Source organism: Bufo gargarizans, chromosome 9, assembly GCF_014858855.1.
Source record: "Bufo gargarizans isolate SCDJY-AF-19 chromosome 9, ASM1485885v1, whole genome shotgun sequence".
Classification (NCBI taxonomy): Eukaryota; Metazoa; Chordata; class Amphibia; order Anura; family Bufonidae; genus Bufo; species Bufo gargarizans.
The window spans coordinates 118,699,265-118,716,969 of NC_058088.1; the positions used below are offsets into that span (position 1 = coordinate 118,699,265).

Below are 17,705 nucleotides of genomic sequence, written 5' to 3' on the forward strand. Positions count from 1 at the left end.
GTTCTGCTCCCTTGATCTATAGAGAGGAAAAAAGAGGAAGGCATTGAAATAAAGTAGGAAACTCCCATAAAAGATGAGGAAAATGTTTCCAAGTCTTCAGTGTGTCCTGAAGGGAAGCATTATAGTGGGAAATATTATAGCTATATAGATTAATTGGTGAGCATGTTATCACCACCCCTAGATATTTAACCACTTGTATACCGCTCCACGACTTTATGCGTAAGGGCAGTAGGCTGTTAACTGTAACTCCCCATATATACGGCATGTTACATTAGGGTCTGGGTATCTGCTGATCATTAGACAGTGAAGATTCTGGAAGTGTCTCAATGATACTGTATGATATAAAAGTAATGCTGTCTGTAATGAACCCCTTTCTGCCATGACTGAGTTAAAGGGGTTAATTCTCTTTTTTCCCCCAAAAAAATAAAAAGTTAATGAAAAAAAGAAAAAACATTAAAAAGAAAAATGATCACAAAAAGTTATAGCTATAGTTATTAGTATAGCAGACTACATACACAAATGTTTTCTCCCTTTTTCATTCATAAGATAATTACAGTAATCCCTCAAGATACAATGGCTTCCGGATACAATATTTTTGACATATGATATTTTTCGGACTATAAGATGCACCTAGGATTTGGTATTCATATCAAACCCACATCAGCCGCAAACTGGACCCCATCAGTTCCAGAACAGACCTCATCAGCCTCAGGTCGGACTCCCATCAGACATTGGGGGAAACGCACCTTACCTCACTTGCTCCGGGAGGGTGCTGCCACCCAGCCTGCGCTGTACTGTAACATGATGTCACACAGTATCTAGTTATAAGTTGTGCCTACATGCACTACGTCCTGATGCTGTACGCCATCAGGACAATGCAGAGCGGGGCCTGGCAGAAGACCAGGGAGGGCGAGTACTCTCCCCGTGACTCCTGCATTGCCACTTTTCCCTTACTTTTGGGGGTAAAAATTGTGCGTCTTGAGCGGAAGGCTGCTCAGACAATCGGTGAATGCAGCAATGACTCACCTTCACCACTGACCAGCATTTTCAGCCGTAGAACGGGAGCAGGAAGTGGAGCACAGCGGAGGCACAGGCACTGTCAGAATTCAGAGGCCGCAGATCGGCAAGGCGAGTATAACATTTTTCAAACCACGGAACAGCATTTTGTGCTGGAATACCCCTTTAACTTAACATGACATTTTACACTTTGTCGCAGCGCTATTTTTTCACTGAAAACAAAGTTAGTAGGGTCCATCTGGCACCGCTGCTATCAGTTGTGCAACAGAACAGCGCATTACACTGTATGCAAGGAGATACAAAGCCGTCCACCCGTTTTGGCGTTCTAACTGCGACTGATGAAGAAAGCACAAGGAAAACGGGTGTAATAGGTGTAGATTTTATTTAGTGACAGCTGTGTTCATATAGTACTCACTAATAGTCACACCTAATTACAGCTATGAGAAGTAATATGGGGCAGATACGCAATAGAAGACATCCAAAGATTATTCAAGTGGAGAGAACGTTTTCACTATATAATTTATCTGTTTTTTATTTTTTTAAGCTTTTATTTATTTTGTACAATTCAGATATCTGCAATAACAATACAACTGACAGATCGAAGGCGCTAACCCAGACTGCTGGGGAAACCCTGTACACAAAAAACGGCAAGGCGACATGACCAGGATGCAGCACAGGCAGTGCACAGGAGGTGAGAAACAGAGAGGAGCCATAGCCCAGAGTGCAAGAGATTGGGGGTGGGGGGAAACGACCGTAGAACAGGATACGCAGAAGGTTAAAGAACAAACAGTTTACCTGGTGCTCTCCTTTCTATCTTCAGATGCAGATCGGCGGCTAGCAGGCTACCTGGTGTACACTGTGCATTTGTTAGATACCGCCTGGTGCCCTCAGGTCATGTGAGCAGTGTAGGCCAATCCAAGAGCAGGAAGGGTCTTGGACAACCAAACACACAGTGTGCATCAGAGGCGCAGCCATCTTGGATCACAGAAGGGGAGTGTGGGACCTGGCAGATCTGCAGCTAAATATTCTGTTCATTCTTCAGATAATGTGAATTTTTTTTCCTGAACCACTAACATGGGGGATGCATTTTTTAACATGGTAGCCTATTGGCAAACATGCTTTTTATATTTATTTAGCCCCTTGCAACATACATCTTGAGATATATCAAATTTTAAGACAAGTGAGGGTAGGACACATGCACAAGGGATGCCCATAGCAAACAATCATATGTTCACATATGCACTAAAGAAAAAACGTGAATCTGACCACTTGCAACGGGAAACTGAGGCACCTTAGAACAGTTTCCTATGCATGCACCCCATTAAAAAAAAATTAAACAAACCCCCTCTCAAGAAAATAAAAATAAGGAGTACCTGAAAGAAGATGTTTATGTAGGTTGAAAAAAAGTCAGCAAAAAATGTTTCAATAAACTGTCTCCAGTCTTTAAAGGGTTACTGACCTTTGGGCATTAGATGTCTCTGTTATTGGGTGTATAGCGTGTAAGCAAATAGATGCAAGATAATGAACAATAGACCGCTATCACGGTAAAATGACACTGGTCAAAGTGCAAACAAGAAATCATTCATGTACAGCAGTCAACTAAAACAATATACAAAAGTATAGAAAAAGTCTAGCATTTGGGAGAAATGTAGAGCGGTATAAGACAACTGCACACAAGTGTGACGATACGACGGCTGTGTAGGTCTCTCCTTTAAAGCCAGGTTGACATATGTGCACCCCACTTCTTGTAGAACGTCTGCATCCTGGTTTAGTCACCGCAACAAACAAGAACATGTCAGCACAAAGTTCCATTTAGGTTTATCACATTGAGAGAGTTAAGTAGGCACCAACTTAGCGCCCAAAGTGCAAGAAATAAAAACTATACATAAGATTCTCATTCTGCAGGCTTACACAATGCCATGCAGTTTGAGTGAGATGAGGCGGTGTGGCCTTTCCCCATGTACCCAACACTCCCCTTTAAAGATGATGAAACACACACTGCATCCACACACTGGGAATCTAAGAGATAAATAGACGCTTTGCTTTTTCTTTTAATGGATTTAGACAACAGCGGACTCTCCTCCGGTGCACACGGATATCGGGAGGGGTTAGCAGGAACAACCACTCTCAGTCACCGGCTGCTCTGGAGGCTTCTCCAACTTGATGTCAATCACTGGAGGCACAGGTTAAGGAATCCTACTCGGTTAGACGTTTGAGTAAACAGGGAAAAAAAGACTACCAGATAAGATAAAAAATGAGAAGTTCTAACTAATAATTAACCACTTACTAGTAGTGAGATCACGTTGTCACTTTATTTTTCCATTGTTCTGCTCAGTTATAGGGACAGAACAACGAAAAGAATGGCATTGCTGGATTCAGCACATAACTCAGGCGAACTGAGCTGAACAGACTCCATTGACTACAGTCATATATTTAGGACTTTGACCACTCTATTTTTATGGAATCCTGCGTCTGAGGCCCGAATGCAACTTTTAATGCAGATGTGAACAAGCCCTCATGACATTCAATATATAAACTAAGGTTCGCAGTAGTGAAATAAAATCATGTCTATGCCTGCCTACTACATTATATCCAATCACTATAGTACTGGCACAAGTATGGGATTCCTCACTGTGTGTATTCCTCACTCAATCCGTGTGAATTCTGTATTTTGCTGAATGGAACAGCTGGCCCTAATAGAACAGTCCTATCCTCGGACAATAATAGGACATGCTCTATTGTTTTGCGGACCGGAAATACTGGAAACGGAATGCACACGGAGAAACATCATTTTTTTTGGGGGGGGGGGGGGTTTGCAGACCCATTGAAATGAATGGTTCCACATACAATCCCCCCCCCCCCCCAAAAAAAAAACTACACGGAACTGACACAGAAAGAAAATACTTTTGTGTGCATGAGCCCTTAGCCTCAGATCAGGAATAGCATCGGCCCATGATTGATGACCTGCTGGACATCATCACCACTAGACCTAGGTAGTATGGGATTCCTATGGACATGGCAGGCTTATCAAGAACAGAGGGCTACAACTATACAGAAGGCAAATTGCCAGTTTTTTTAAAGGAAACCTGTCACCAGGATTTTGCGCATAGAGCTGGGGACATGGGCTGCTAGATGGCCACTAGCACTCCGCTTGACTCATCTCCGGCTACAGGACTCATATCAGGTAATTTGCATTTCACTCAAAACTCTTTTTTAACACAATAAAAGCGCAGAGAGCTATGGGGACTGGGTATTCCGGATGTGCTAGCGGCCATCTAGCAGCCCATGTCCCCAGCTCTATGCGCAAAATCATGGTGACAGGTTTAGTTTAAAGGAGTTATCCCACAAAAAATATTCATCACCTATCCACAAGATACCATGAATGCAAGTTACCAGAGTCAACTTTCTAAATAGGGCGGTATTGAGTATGTCGGTTCACTTCTCCATTTACTTCTACAGGACTGACGTAAACAGTGCCAACGCTCTATTCAGGGAGGGGACTCTGGAACCCTCCATTTTTGGGACTGGCCAGGCCTCCAGTGATCCAATATAGATCACCTCTTTTGTGGACCGGTGATAAATACTTTTCATGGGATAACCCTCTTAAATCATTACAAAGCTATAATCTTTTTTACTTAATTCCGTCTCCAAATCATAAAAACCTGTATGTATATCAAAGAGCTCAGTGTCTGTCGATCATAAAGCAGCATACATTACCATACAGGGTAACTTTAAAGGGGTTGTCCACCTTTGGAGGGTCAGGGCATCTTTTGAGGAGACCCACCTGTCCTAGTTGGCCAGACCTATGGAAGCAGGTATACTTGCCTACTCCTCAGCCACTGTGCTCTGGTTCCCACGTGTCAACATTCTGTTTGAGTTGGGTCACGTGGCCACTGCAGCAGTGATGTGCCACTCTTGCATTATGTCACCCAGTGACGTGAAACATGGGGGACACAGCACCACTGTGCCAGTCATTGGCTGCAGCAGCCATCTGACCCAAGCCAAACAGGAAGCTGAAACTTGGGCACCAGAGCGGCACAGCAGAGGAGCAAAATAGCCAGAACCCAGGAGCAGGCAAGTATGCGTCCCTCTGCAAGAACAGTCGTGTGTGTGTGTGCGTGTGTTGGTGGGACCTGGGGGGGGGGGGGGGGGGGGGGGTGAACAACACCTTATTAGTGGATACATACAAAATATTAATAAACCTCAACAAAAGGATACTGTCTTCTTTACTCTTCTCTGGTGTGCTGTCCATGCCTGGCAAAGCAGCAGCTACACGACGAAAGAGCTGGAAACGTAAAAACAAACGGTATGTGTTCCACCTACACAACTTTATCAGCAATACTGCAGTTATCATTGTTCTGGTTCTAACAATCAAGTCCTAGAATATTTGAACATGTTCTCTGTTTGCATCATAAAGGTGGCCATACACATTAGATAGAAGTTGATTGACCGTTAAATATCTGGTGAACGTCCATTTCACAGACATAGCCATACATATTTTAGTCCATATTGGCTATTGCAGTTGTTCAAACTGCCCATACAGTATCCCTTGAACTTTTCCACATTTTTACACTTAGTTTTCAAAATTTCAAGTGTGGCAGGCATTTGTGTTCATCCTCCTAAATAAGTTTGTGTGACTAATTGCCTTCAGAAGTCACCTAATTAGTAAATAGAGTCCACCTATGTGCAATTTATTCTCAGTATAACTACAAATCATTAGTGATCAAAACTGCATAATGAAAACCAAGGAACACACCAGACAGGTCAGGGATAAAGTTAAGGAGAAGTGTAAAGCAGGGTTAGGCAATACAAAATAAAAAAATATCCCAAGCTCTGAACATCTCATAGGGCACTGTTCAATCTAACCACTCAAAAATAGAAGGAGTATGACCCAACTGCAATCCTACCAAGACATGGCCGTCCACCTAAACTGACAGCCCAGAATCATGCAGTGGAGATGCTTTTCTTCAGCAGGGACAGGGAAGGTGGTCAGAGTTAATGAGAAGATGGATATAACTAAATACAGTGCAATCCTGGAGGAAAACCTGGTAGAGGCTGCAAAAGACTTGAGACTGGGGTGGAGGTTCACCTTACAGCAGGACAATGACCCTAAACATACAGCAGGAACTACAATCGAATGGTTTCGATCAGGGGTGCTCAACCTGTGGCCCTCTAGCTGTTGCAAAACTACAATTCCCAACTATTGGATAAAAAATATTAAACATGACCCACTTTTCAGATGATAATGGTTCGTCATCTGTCGGCTAAAACGATCACTCATAGTTAAATTTGAACCGATGAGCGTTCGTTTTGATCAACTTTTGTATGGGTACCTCAAGTTTAATATTGCAATGGTTTGTCATGAAAAAATATGTTTCCCAAAACCTGTAAATACATTTAGAAATGTAAATAACAGCATATTTCACATCTTCAAGAACATATTTGGCTGTTTTTATAAATATTTTGGTTGTTTTCTGTTGTGGCTCTACTTGGTATTTAGGGGATCATTTACAAACAGATATGCGTCTCAAAAGTGGTGTAGATTCTGTCGTACACCATGTTGCAGCAGAACCTGCAAGTTCTTCCTCACTCACACCAGGTCTAAAAGAGCGTGTTCGGGGAAGGGGACGGCCGGCAGGCCTGTCTCATTCATCATTTTCTAGGGCGTAGAAAATGGTCTAAATGTAAGACAGAAAAGAAGCCATCTTACATTTAGAATCAGCGATGGATATGCCGAAGTTACTTAGAGGCTGGCGCCTCCACATAACTTCGGGGGATCCACTGCCAGCTATAGGAGTTAAGACACCGGTCTTAATAAATGACCCCCGTTTTTACCATGTTCTGTATAGTGTGCATTGGCAGTGCCCCCAACAACTTTAATGTGGATTGTTGAATTATAACGGATTTAATAAATTCATGGGTATAACTTTCCTATTTTGTTGGTTTACATGCAAGGTTAACTTCACATGAGCACGCTCTTTCTGCACAACGGATGTAAACAGTGCAGGGACCGGAACATGGAGAAATTGGAGGCAGTGTGGAGGACTGGAGTAGCAGGGAGCAGGGAAGTATAAATCCTTAGCTTAGTGGGCCAGGTTGCTGGCACTTAGTAAAACACTACTACTATAGGACAATCCATTTAAGATGAAAATTATATACAGTCGTGGCCAAAAGTTTTGAGAATTACACAAATATTAGTTTTCACAAAGTTTGCTGCTAAACTGCTTTTAGATCTTTGTTTCAGTTGTTTCTGTGATGTAGTGAAATATAATTACACGCACTTCATACGTTTCAAAGGCTTTTATCGACAATTACATGACATTTATGCAGTCAATATTTGCAGTGTTAGCCCTTCTTTTTCAGGACCTCTGCAATTCGACTGGGCATGCTCTCAATCAACTTCTGGGTCAATTCCTGACTGATAGCAACCCATTCTTTCATAATCACTTCTTGGAGTTTGTCAGAATTAGTGGGTTTTTGTTTGTCCACCCGCCTCTTGAGGATTGACCACAAGTTCTCAATGGGATTAAGATCTGGGGAGTTTCCAGGCCATGGACCCAAAATGTCAACGTTGTGGTCCCCGAGTCACTTAGTTATCACTTTTGCCTTATGGCACGGTGCTCCATCGTGCTGGAAAATGCATTGTTCTTCACCAAACTGTTGTTGGATTGTTGGTGTTGGAGGGTGTTTTGGTACCATTCTTTATTCATGGCTGTGTTTTGGGGCAAAATTGTGAGTGAGCCCACTCCCTTGGATGAGAAGCAACCCCACACATGAATGGTCTCAGGATGCTTTACTGTTGGCATGACACAGGACTGATGGTAGCGCTCACCTTTTCTTCTCCGGACAAGCCTTTTTCCTGATGCCCCAAACAATCGGAAAGAGGCTTCATCGGAGAATATGACTTTGCCCCAGTCCTCAGCAGTCCATTCACAGTATTTTCTGCAGAAGATCAATCTGTCCCTGATGTTTTTTTTGGAGAGAAGTGGCTTCTTTGCTGCCCTTCTTGACACCAGGCCATCTTCCAAAAGTCTTCGCCTCACTGAGCGTGCAGATGCGCTCACACCTGCCTGCTGCCATTCCTGAGCAAGCTCTGCACTGGTGGCACTCCGATCCCGCAGCTGAATCCTCTTTAGGAGATGATCCTGGTGCTTGCTGGACTTTCTTGGATGCCCTGAAGCCTTCTTAACAAGAATTGAACCTCTTTCCTTGAAGTTCTTGATGATCCTATGAATTGTTGATTGAGGTGCAATCTTAGTAGCCACAATATCCTTGCCTGTGAAGCCATTTTTATGCAACACAATGATGGCTGCATGCGTTTCTTTGCAGGTCACCATGGTTAACAATGGAAGAACAATGATTTCAAGCATCACCCTCCATTTAACAGGTCAAGTCTGCCATTTTAACCCAATCAGCCTGACATAATGATCTCCAGGCTTGTGCTCGTCAACAGTCTCACCTGAGTTAACAAGACGATTACTGAAATGATCTCAGCAGGTCCTTTAATGACCGCAATGAAATGCAGTGGAACGGTTTTTTGGAGATTAAGTTAATTTTCCTGGCAAAGAAGGACTATGCAATTCATCTGATCACTCTTCATAACATTCTGGAGTATATGCAAATTACTATTATAAAAACTTAAGCAGCAACTTTTCCAATATTTATGTAATTCTCAAAACTTTTGGCCATGACTGTATAGTAAATGGAGGTCTGGCCAATAAAAAGTTGCTGGCCACAGAGACAAGTAAAGCTTGGGTGCAACAAGAGCAATGGTGACACGCTCATTGCACCAAATACCTAAATTGCATATCACACCTCAGGAACAGAGCCTCAGATCAACAAAGCTTAATCAGCCTATGCAAGTGGTTAGATAGGGAGGTTGCTGGTGACAGGTTCCCTTTAAGACCTCGTTCAGACAAATGTTTTGTACTAGTTCTGAACAGTTCATAATCTGGATGTACAGCAACAGATCCCAGTATATACAAAGTTAAGTTCTAGATAAAAACGCTCCTATTCATGATCAATACCCAGAATGTGGAAAACAGCGATAACCATTGATGAGGAGGCGGCTCTTACCTGCTTGACATTGTAGCCCGTCTTGGCACTAGTTTCAATGAACATGACGCTGAGCTCCTTGGCTCTCTGCTCTCCCTCCTCTGTGGTGATTTGTCTATTAGTAATATAACAGACACAAAAGTATTGCAAAGTTAATTAAAAGGGTATTCTGGTTATGTAACGTTATCCCCTATCCACATGAGAGGAGATAACTATTAGATCGGTGGAGGTCCTACTGCTAGTTATCCCCAAATATTGTAGATGGGGGATAATTTTACATAACCAAAATACCCCTTTAAAGGAATACTTATTACATGTATACATGGCTAGAAAGGAAGGGACACAGGAAAACATTCATTTACTCGAGTCATTTGTTATTCACGTTTTAGAACACATTCACATTTTTTTTTAAATATAGATGGTTGCATTATACCTAGCTGGTCAGATTAACACATAGGATAAGCTTGCAAGATAACCAGTTGTTTGCCGGCTCGATGCACTCCCCATGACAAGGTATATTAGTGGCAGAGGAGAGTGAGGAGTGCTACGCTTAGCCTCCAGCAGCAAGACACGTACCTGCTGTGTGCCAAAACATCTTGCTTTAGTACTTGTTTGAATATACAAGACATTCAGTCCCCGAGATGCCTCTCGCCCTCTGAACAGAAGCCTGTCTACAGCAATGGAACAAAACCAGATGAACGGAAATAAAAATCAGAGCAAATCAAAATAAAGTATGGAGAAATAGGACACAATAAAAGTAATATGCAAAGGAAGGAAGTGAGCAAATGAAAGCAAAAAAATGGGCAGCGCATAAGTATATCCACAAAACAACTGTGTTCCTGATGTCAAATATTTCTACTAAAAGGCTGATGGGAAATAGGAAAATGCATACAAAATGAAAAAACAAAACTCATGAAAACATGAAGGTAAAGGGTACCTACTGCTATGAAGCATGTGTGGAAGCTAAGATGTGTACTATATGTTACATGCATCCTTCCTCACCTCCCAACTGTCTGTAGTTCCCCTTACCTGACTGCCACCCTTATGTAAATATTCTGAAAACTCCCCCAAACCCCCCCCCAAAAAAGAAATAAAATAAAATAAATGCAGTAACTAGATGGTGTCGTTTGTGAAGAAACCACAGGATGTTGGCTTGAACTAAAACGGGGGGAGTAGCACTCTCGAAAATCAATGAGAGAAATTTGATTGGTTGTTGGTGGTTTCACCCACTTTTTCTAACCTTAAAATGGAAACACTCATCTCACGTACAGGACTCATCTCAGGTTAATTTGCATATGTATCCATTTTTTTTACACAATAAAAGCACACAGAGCTATGGGGACTGGGTATTGCGGATGTGCTAGTGGCCAACTAGCAACCCATGTCCTCAGCTCTATACACAAAATCCCGATGACAGGTTCCCTTTAAAGGGGTTGTCCAAGTTATATTTATTGATGACCTATCCTCAGGATAGGTCATCAATATCAGATCGTCTGGGGTTTGACACCCGGCACCCCCGCCGATCAGCTGTTTGAAGAGAAAGTGCGCGCCGTGCCAGCGCCGCCTCCCCTCCACTGTTTGCCTTCTAGCCGTTGCATCTGCAGCAGTGAGCAGGTGTAATTACACCCAAGCCATCCCATTTATTTCAATGGTACGGATCGGATCTGTACCACTGAAAAGAATGGGACGGTTAGGTGTAATTACGCGCGCCTTCTCTTCAAACAGCTGATTGGCAGGGGTCGGACACCCACGCCGATCTGATATTGATGACCTATCCTGAGGATAGGTAATCACTAAATATAACTTGGACAACCCCTTTAAATACTGCGAGAATGACAGCTTTGTACATTTTCTCATTGAAGTCAATAGGGAAAAGCTGATTGGTTTTTTGTGGCTCCGCCCACTTTTTAGAGTTCCCGAAATGTGACAGAAATTTTCAGGTTGACCCCATGACTAAGTGACCCAAGTTTGGCAAGTTTAACTTCAAAGCTGTACGAGTGGCAAAAGTTTACAATTTTCCAATGAAAGTCTATGGCAAAAAGTGGGGTCTTCGTGGGGGGCAATGGTGGGATTGCTTATTAAAGTACAAGCAACTTACCTCATTATAGGTCGAAGAAGTGTGGAAAGTTTGGCAATTGTACTCCTAAACTGTAGGAGGAGTAGCATATAGAAAAAGGGGGCGGAGAAGAATAAAACGGAAGAACAACATGTCGGCCTTTTCAAGCCATAAACATAATACATCCACAAGGAGAGTGGGGGAGGAGGGGGATGCAGCTGCAGCTTCTTCTGTGGAGCAGCAGCAGAAGTGGGGAAACTCCTGGTGGACTGGAAGGGCTTTGTGCAGCACTATGGGATGTGTGGGCAGAAGGGAAGGAGATTGCTGTCTGCACTACACCCTATATATACTGTATACACAGCTACAGCAAGTGATGTGTGTGACAATAGATATGCTTTAAGTCATAAAAGGCAACCATAAAACTAGAAAGTTAATATGATAACTTATTATATTAAACCTGAGAAATAAGAGCACAGTGTCCCGTTCTTACACATACAGCAGTTCAAAGAGTAGACGGAGAAGCTCGGCTGCTTACACACATTATCTGTATTAAAGGGGTCGTCCGACATCTATACCACTAAGGCCAGCAAGACAGACCACAGACGGGACGTCCGGAGCGGCAGCACTAGTACGACGGCTGAACAGTCAGATTTTCTGGTATTATTTTAACACATTTAGTGGCTTTGGGAAGATTGTGAAATAAGAGGACAACCACTTTAATGTGCGACTAGTCACTGGTGTACACGACCTACCCCCTGGACACAAGCTATTCCCGTGGTGCACCCAAGCAATCAGCAAAACAAGAAGGGCCATTCATGCAGAATTCAAAAGTCAATTTTGTGCAATATCTATTTAGGCCTCATCAGGTTTGGCCAAAACAGAGTCTAAAACATCAGAAATAAAGCCAGGTTAGGAATATTATTGTAGTGTAAGAGGACCCCTGTATATGCCCTATTAGTGAAGGGAATCCTTCAGGTAAGCAAAGCACTCCCTCCATTACCACAGATAGCATCAAAGAGCATCCGGTTGGTTGAAGTTATTCCCTATAAACAGGATAACTATTAGGAACAGTGGGGTTCCTACTGCTGGGATCTTCACTAATGATGAGAACAGAGGCCCCCGTACCCCCTCTGAAATGAATGGAGCGGCCGGTCGGACACGTGCATGGCCTCGCCAATTATTTGTATGCAAGTTCTGGAGATAGTGGAGGACAGCGCTCACCCATATCCAGAACTCCCATAGGAAGAAATGGAGTAGCTGCATGCATGTGCAACTAACTGATCCATTTATTTCAGGGGCGGTTGCAGGGGTACAGGACCCCAGCTTTTGTGATCGTGGGGGTCCCAGCGGTAGGACCCCCAACTCTCTAATAGTTATCCTGTGGATCGGGGATAACTTCAACCAATCAGAAAACCTCTTTAAGGCCCCCATACACATTAGTGTATTAATTGTCTGACTCTGCTGAGAAGAGTGCGTTTTCCCGAAAGCCTAAGGACGGGTTCACAGTGGTGTCAAGGAATTCCGTTATAACTGAATTCTAGGACGGAACGCAAAACAGACGCCTTTAAGATGTAAAACGGAACAATTATGTATCCCCATAGAGCAAAACAGAAAGCCTCTTAAAGGCTTCCGTTCTGTCCTAAAATTCTGCTATATTCTGTTATAAGTTGGTTATAAAAAAATTCCCTAATGCCAATGCGGATCCACCCTAATGTGTATGGAGAGCTCCCTACTCTCCCTCCTCGGCAGATGATGTCTGGGAAGGAGGTAAGTCATCACCAGAAGTGTCTGGTAGGGTCTCTCCCCATTGGATATACATACTAGTTTAGCTGAACCAAACGTGTATGTTTATGGGGGTGTCAGGAGAAACAGCGGCTGTGTATGGCGGGATTTACTGTGGAGGACTGCAGGCATTTATGCAATGGATTGTTCAAGCTGGAAAGCCTGTTTACTGTTACAGCAAGAGAAAAAAAAACTAAAAAAAAACGATTTTAGCAAAGTGATGAAAATAGTGGAAAAAATACTAAAAACAGAAAAGCAGCAAGTCTGGCCCCAGGATGTAATAAAACAGTGACTGCACTTCCTCCATGTCAATAGGCTGGCCCATCATGTCCTCCTGGCCATGAGCGGTTACCTCTTATCTGCCAGATCCGTCTTATTCCCCACAAGCATGATTATAACATCACTTCCCCTCTCTGTTCGAACGTCATCTATCCATTTGGAGGTTTGCTGGAATGAGTTCAGATCTGGGAAGGTGGGGAAAAAAAAGTATTAGTAGTTCCTTTTCATTTCACAAATTGGACAGGATCCACACCTACGCAATGAAACGCCTTTAAACCAGCACCAATGGAACTGTTTGAAGGCGAATCAAATGAAATACATGGGAGAGTCAGAGAAAGTCCTGCCAAAAATCTGCTGTGTGTGAATATTCTTCCCATCATCGCCCCGTAATCAGGGCCTTACTAAGACGGGGGTCTACAGTACGCATCTGTCCTGTCTGCAGAAGGGTGTGGGTTCATAAAAAGCAAGACAACAAGCATAGCTGCAAGAGCCAGAAGTAGGACCATGTGGGTACCAGGATGAGCTGGGGGCAGGGGACCCAGAGAATGTACTGCATCCCAGTACCATAAGGGTGGAACAGAGGGTGGCCAAGGGACGGGGGGGTTCATAAGTTAGGAAGGTGTAGACTAAGGCTACTTTCTAACTTGCGTTATTAATTCCGGTATTTAGATCCGGCAGAGGCACATCAGGATGCATCCGTTCTGTTAGGATGCGGTTGTGTGAAATCAAAAACAAAAAAACTGATCCGTCACTAAATATATTAAAAGTCAATAGGTGACGGCTCCGTTTTTTAGGCTCAGTTTTTATGACCGGACACGAAACCACACTTTGCAGCGGTTTTGTGTCCAGTCACAAAACGGAAAGATGACGGAACGGAAGACATCCTGAACGGATCTCTTTCCTTTCAGAATGCATGAGGACTAAACAGAAAGGTTTTTTTCCGATCTCAATACTGGAAAACAACAAAGCAAGTGTGAAAGTAACCCGAAAGGCCCCTGTACACAGGCCGACAACTAAGAAAACTATCGGGGAGGAGGGCTCCTGGGAACGCTCGTGTCCGATAATCACCACGTGTAAAGGGTGCCACAGACCACACAATGAACAAGGGGAAAGTAGCATTGCTGTTGAAGCCAAAATCGTTGCTTGTGGGCAGCAGATCGTTCTGTGTGAACAGGCATCTGATGCCCAGAAAATAAAGGTTCCTGTACAGAGCTTTCACCTCTGATGACAAGTGGTTACCGGGAACAAATGGTTGGTTCCCTATAACTGCATGAAGAGTCAGCTCATTGTTAAAGGGAGTGTCCACTTTTGTAATGCTGATGACCTATCTTCAAGATAGCTCATCAATATAATATCAGCGGGGGCCCAACTGCCAGCACGCCCGACTGCAGCTCTGCTATGAGCGCCGCAATGTTCTCATCTTTGCTTACCTGCTTGCTGTTAGCACTGCCGCAGAGAGCAGGTGTAATTCCTGCCCCGCTGTCCCCTCAGGAGGATACACAATAGGCACGTTGGAGGGGTGCGGTGTCATTTTATGAAGCTGAGAACAGTGCCCTAGGGTGGCCACTGTGCAGGCTCTGTACATGTCACTACATCCATGGTAGGTAATGTAACCTAGAATGCTCCTCATCTAGAAGTCACCCAATCACTTTTGCCTTAATTCTACAAGGGCCTCTTCAAAAGGAGCCGTCTGATTGCTGTAGCTTCACTTATTCCAATGCAGAAGTTTTCACGAAGGTATGAAGGGATGAAAGGTCCAGGTATTTGGTGCTAATGGTCTTAAAGGGAACCTGTCACCGGGATTTTGGGTATAGAGCTGAGGACATGGGTTACTAGATGGCCGCTAGCACATCCACAATACCCAGTCCCCATAGCTCTGTGCGCTTTTATTGTGTAACAAAAACGATTTTATACATATGCAAATTAACCTGAGATGAGTCCTGTATGTGAGATGAGTCAGGGACAGGACTCATCTCAGGTTAATTTGCATATGTATCAAATCTTTTTTTTTTTTTTACACAATAAAAGCACACAGAGCTATGGGGACTGGATATTGCGGATGTGCTAGTGGCCCTCTAGCAGCCCGTGTCCTCAACTCTATACACAAAATCCGGGTGACAGGTTCCCTTTAACCACCCACTGTAGATAAGGATGCCCAAATCTGCATAATAAAACCTTCCAAATCACCTCAAACAAATGATTTGGAACAAGGTATTGAATGGGAATGCTCATACATAAACCACAGTCAGTGTATGCTCCAGGAAAGCTGGGCCCCATCGACCGGTAAGTGGCCACGATTAAGTAACCCTTTAGATGTCTGCTGGGCTGGTGTGTGTCGACATACCCGATGCATAGTATGCTGGTATATGGTAGATTCTTTTTACAGTACGACCATAGGTGGAGGATTTTTGGCACTGTAACAAATGCCATTAGGATTTTTATACTGATGTCACTCACTTGTAATATCATACACAACAACAGCAATTGTGGAGTCACGTATATAGCTGGGGATCAAACTGCGGAAACGTTCCTGTCCGGCGGTGTCCCAGAGCTGCAGCCGCACCTGCTGGTACCAGGTAGAAGGAGAAAGAGAAGGAACACATATTGTGAGGGGGGAACATTAGCCAACAGTAGACAACTGACTTGACGGCAAGGCTGAGATTTACTGGGAAGATTTGGCCACAGTTTACACTATTGTGTTGCTACAGTGATAGGCCATGAAGCTAAACTTCAAAAATGAAGAAACACACCTGTGGGTCATATAGCAGCCAGCGTTCTCCCCTTATCATAGCTAAAGAACGCCCTCTCCCCAAGCTGTAATAAAATCTTACAAAATTACTGACAAATAGACGTCTGTCCCAACATATTCCAGCCCCCTGCCTACAGATATCGCTATATGGCTACCTGAACTGCTAAACTCAAGGGTCCTGCTGGGATTAGTGGACTGGCCACACGTGTCATGCACTGAGGGCCACAAACTGAATTTCATCTTTGGCTCCTGCCCCCTTTCAGATAATCCAATGAGCAGACAACACCTTGCAATCTGCTGTACTACGAGTGACTTCAATGTACTGCGCAGTAACGTCTACAGACATCACCCTCCAAATCACATCAGAGCAACAGCCACATAGAGTCAGCAATCTGGAGATCATCATCCCAACAGGTAGGACCCCAACCTAACATGCCTTTATGACATCTGGGAAGCCATCAATACTTCTTCTCCACATGACTGGAAGGAATGCGGATATTTAGCATAGATACGTTAGATGTTCTACACCTAGTAATACATAAAGCTAGGACTCAATATATTTTGATATATTGTATCTATTATTGTAACATACTGTATATTATTTATAAAGGGAAAAAAAATTGTAAAAAAAACCACACACATCCAGTAGTGATACAGACAGGAATACATCACTTACCGTGCGGTCCTCTAGGTACATAGTCTTAGAAAGAAAGTCAATGCCAATTGTAGCCTGTAAAGAAGTAGAATACACGTCATGAAAGAATCTCTTAGCTGCACAGGTTAGGCTACTTTTACACTAGCCGCAGGACAGAGGGTGAACAGCCTGTCCGATCCATCCTGCCGCTATTTCGCCGTGCCGTCGTTCTGTCCCCACTGACTATAATGGGGACGGGGGCGGAGCTCCGGCACAGCACGGCAGTTCGCTGCGAGAGGCCGTCGGACTAAAAAGTCGGACATGTAGTGCTTTTAGTCTGGCGGCCTTTCGCCATGCACTGCCGTGCTGCGCCGGAGCTCCGCCCCATTATAGTCAATGGGGACGGAGCGGCAGTCCGGCGAAATAGCGGCAGGACGGAATCCGATAGGGTGAACAGCCTGTCGGATCCCTCCTGCCGCTAGTGGGAATTGTGCTTGATCCTATGCCTTAAATGTGCATAAAGCACACAAGTTACATAAAGGGGTCTGCCTTACCTCATCTGCAGTTTTCTCTTACCCCTCATGATTGAATCCTACTTACTGGTTTGTCATGTGTCTGCTGTCCCATCACGCCTTAGGGCAGTGAGATGTGTCCTGACCTCAGCAGACCATGTGACACCAACCATACCCCTTATGCTTCCTATGTCCTACATTGGCAAGCTCCAATGCAGGACGTAACCTACAGCAACTGAAAATGAATACTGATTCACCACAGGGCACAATGGTAGGGGAATAACTTTAGATTAAAGGGTAACTGTCATTTTTATTTTATTTGCTAGTTTATTAGAGCTAGGCATGTATTCCTGGGTTAGTCAGTCATAGATTGTCAAAAGATCTGTAATTACCTTATAATAACAGCTTTCATTATTGTCCTCTGTCCCTTTCCACTGCTCCCTTAACCCCTTAAGGACTCAGCCCTATTTCACCTTAAGGACTTGGCCATTTTTTGCAAATCTAACCAGTGTCACTTTGAGTGCTCATAACTTTAAAACACTTTGACTTATCCAGGCCATTCTGAGACTGTTTTTTCGTCACATATTGTACTTCATGACACTGGTAAAATGAAGTAAAAAC

General features: G+C 43.7%; 1 protein-coding gene across 4 annotated transcripts in view; it reads right to left on the reverse strand.

Annotated features, from left to right (window-relative positions):
* Positions 1 to 1,382: 1,382 nt before the first annotated feature.
* The window catches only part of LOC122945951 (ras-related protein Rab-6A-like), a 40,580-nt gene continuing 24,257 nt past the window's right edge, over positions 1,383 to 17,705 (reverse strand). Inside the window, exons 3-9 of one of the 4 annotated variants that reach the window (XR_006391191.1) lie at positions 16,615 to 16,668; positions 15,647 to 15,755; positions 13,263 to 13,374; positions 9,649 to 9,739; positions 9,094 to 9,187; positions 5,236 to 5,302; positions 3,117 to 3,190 (exon numbers count right to left, since the gene is read on the reverse strand). Coding sequence is in view for 2 of the 4 variants with exons in the window: in XM_044305175.1 (XP_044161110.1) it covers positions 3,126 to 3,190; positions 5,236 to 5,302; positions 9,094 to 9,187; positions 13,263 to 13,374; positions 15,647 to 15,755; positions 16,615 to 16,668 (501 nt within the window). In the remaining 2 variants the exon portion in view is untranslated. Of the gene's footprint in view, positions 3,191 to 5,235; positions 5,303 to 9,093; positions 9,740 to 13,262; positions 13,375 to 15,646; positions 15,756 to 16,614; positions 16,669 to 17,705 lie in introns of those variants that run through there. The other 3 variants (XM_044305176.1, XM_044305175.1, XR_006391190.1) reach the window with 3 other exon arrangements.